At 51.4% G+C, this 2,500-nt stretch overlaps 2 protein-coding genes across 2 annotated transcripts in view; both read right to left on the reverse strand.

Annotated features, from left to right (window-relative positions):
* Positions 1–2,500, reverse strand: part of LOC116057273 (alpha-1-antitrypsin homolog) — a 213,736-nt gene that overhangs the window by 156,223 nt on the left and 55,013 nt on the right. The window lies entirely within an intron of this gene.
* The window catches only part of grk5l (G protein-coupled receptor kinase 5 like), a 44,073-nt gene that overhangs the window by 4,657 nt on the left and 36,916 nt on the right, over positions 1–2,500 (reverse strand). The window contains exon 13 of the mRNA XM_031309640.2: positions 199–336. Within this exon, the coding sequence (XP_031165500.1) occupies positions 199–336 (138 nt within the window). The remainder of the gene's footprint in view (positions 1–198; positions 337–2,500) is intronic.

The following is a 2,500-nucleotide window of genomic DNA, read 5'->3' on the forward strand; positions in this document are numbered from 1 at the left end:
TTGTAGTCTTAAAAAGAAAGACGCAGGCTAGTTTGTAGTCCTAAAACAAAGACGCAGGCTAGTTTGTAGTCCTAAAACAAAGACTTAGTACAGTTTGTAGTCCTAAAACAAAGATGTAGTCCAGTTTGTAGTCCTAAAACTACTTAAGTAGAATATGTTTGTAGTCTTTCCACCTCTGGTGTGATATAAAGTTCTCACATCAGGCACGAAGGGCGGCTCCACTATTCCCGCCTCCAGCCGTTTGAAGTTGATGTTTTTGAAGAACGTGTGCGCCTTAACGCCCGCCGCTCCGTCCGCCCGGCAGCCCAGCCGCTGCCTCGGGTCTTTGGTCAGCAGCTGAGAAACAAGCAGAGTATTCCTGAAGGGCTCACGAAAAAACATAAAAAAAATGTGTCCGAAAACTGACAAACAGCAGAAATCTTACCTATATCTGCCGGTGAGCGCTAACAAACAAACGGTGAGCGCTAACAAACAAACGGTGAGCGCTAACAAACAAACGGTGAGCGCTAACAAACAAACGGTGACAAAAAAATGACAAAAAGGCGACAAAAAATAACAACCGTGTCTGCGTAACGACCGTGTCTACGTAACGACCGTGTCTACGTAACGACCGTGTCTCCCTAACGACCGTTTCTACGTAACAACAGTTTCTATGTAACAACCGTGTCTACGTAATGACCATGTCTCCCTAACAAACGTTTCTACGTAACAACAGTTTCTACGTAACAACCATGTCTCCGTAACGACCGTGTCTGCGTAACGACCGTGTCTGCGTAACGACCGTGTCTACGTAACGACCGTGTCTACGACCGTGTCTACGTAACGACCGTGTCTACGTAACGACCGTGTCTACGTAACGACCGTGTCTGCGTAACGACCGTGTCTGCGTAACGACCGTGTCTACGACCGTGTCTACGACCGTGTCTACGACCGTGTCTACGTAACGACCGTGTCTGCGTAACGACTGTGTCTACGTAACGACCGTGTCTGCGTAACGACCGTGTCTGCGTAACGACCGTGTCTGCGTAACGACCGTGTCTGCGTAACGACTGTGTCTGCGTAACGACCGTGTCTCCCTAACAACCTTTTCTACGTAAGAACAGTTTCTACGTAACAACCATGTCTCCGTAACGACCGTGTCTGCGTAACGACCGTGTCTAGGACCGTGTCAACGTAACGACCGTGTCTACGTAACGACCGTGTCTATGTAACGACCGTGTCAACGTAACGACCGTGTCAACGTAACGACCGTGTCTACGACCGTGTCTACGTAACGACCGTGTCTACGTAACGACCGTGTCTACGTAACGACCGTGTCTGTGTAACGACCGTGTCTACGTAACGACCGTGTCTAGGACCGTGTCAACGTAACGACCGTGTCTACGTAACGACCGTGTCTACGTAACGACCGTGTCTGCGTAACGACTGTGTCTACGTAACGACCGTGTCTGCGTAACGACCGTGTCTGCGTAACGACCGTGTCTGCGTAACGACTGTGTCTACGTAACGACCGTGTCTGCGTAACGACCGTGTCTGCGTAACGACTGTGTCTCCGTAACGACCGTGTCTGCGTAACGACCGTGTCTAGGACCGTGTCAACGTAACGACCGTGTCTACGTAACGACCGTGTCTATGTAACGACCGTGTCAACGTAACGACCGTGTCAACGTAACGACCGTGTCTACGACCGTGTCTACGTAACGACCGTGTCTACGTAACGACCGTGTCTACGTAACGACCGTGTCTGTGTAACGACCGTGTCTACGTAACGACCGTGTCTAGGACCGTGTCAACGTAACGACCGTGTCTACGTAACGACCGTGTCTACGTAACGACCGTGTCTACGTAACGACCGTGTCAACGTAACGACCGTGTCTACGTAACGACCGTGTCTACGACCGTGTCTACGTAACGACCGTGTCTACGTAACGACCGTGTCTACGTAACGACCGTGTCTGCGTAACGACCGTGTCTCCGTAACGACCGTGTCTGCGTAACGACCGTGTCTGCGTAACGACCGTGTCTACGTAACGACCGTGTCTACGACCGTGTCTACGTAACGACCGTGTCTACGTAACGACCGTGTCTACGTAACGACCGTGTCTGCGTAACGACCGTGTCTGCGTAACGACCGTGTCTACGACCGTGTCTACGACCGTGTCTACGACCGTGTCTACGTAACGACCGTGTCTGCGTAACGACTGTGTCTACGTAACGACCGTGTCTGCGTAACGACCGTGTCTGCGTAACGACCGTGTCTGCGTAACGACCGTGTCTGCGTAACGACTGTGTCTGCGTAACGACCGTGTCTCCCTAACAACCTTTTCTACGTAAGAACAGTTTCTACGTAACAACCATGTCTCCGTAACGACCGTGTCTGCGTAACGACCGTGTCTAGGACCGTGTCAACGTAACGACCGTGTCTACGTAACGACCGTGTCTATGTAACGACCGTGTCAACGTAACGACCGTGTCAACGTAACGACCGTGTCTACGACCG

Source organism: Sander lucioperca, chromosome 2 (assembly GCF_008315115.2).
Source record: "Sander lucioperca isolate FBNREF2018 chromosome 2, SLUC_FBN_1.2, whole genome shotgun sequence".
Lineage (NCBI taxonomy): Eukaryota > Metazoa > Chordata > Actinopteri > Perciformes > Percidae > Sander > Sander lucioperca.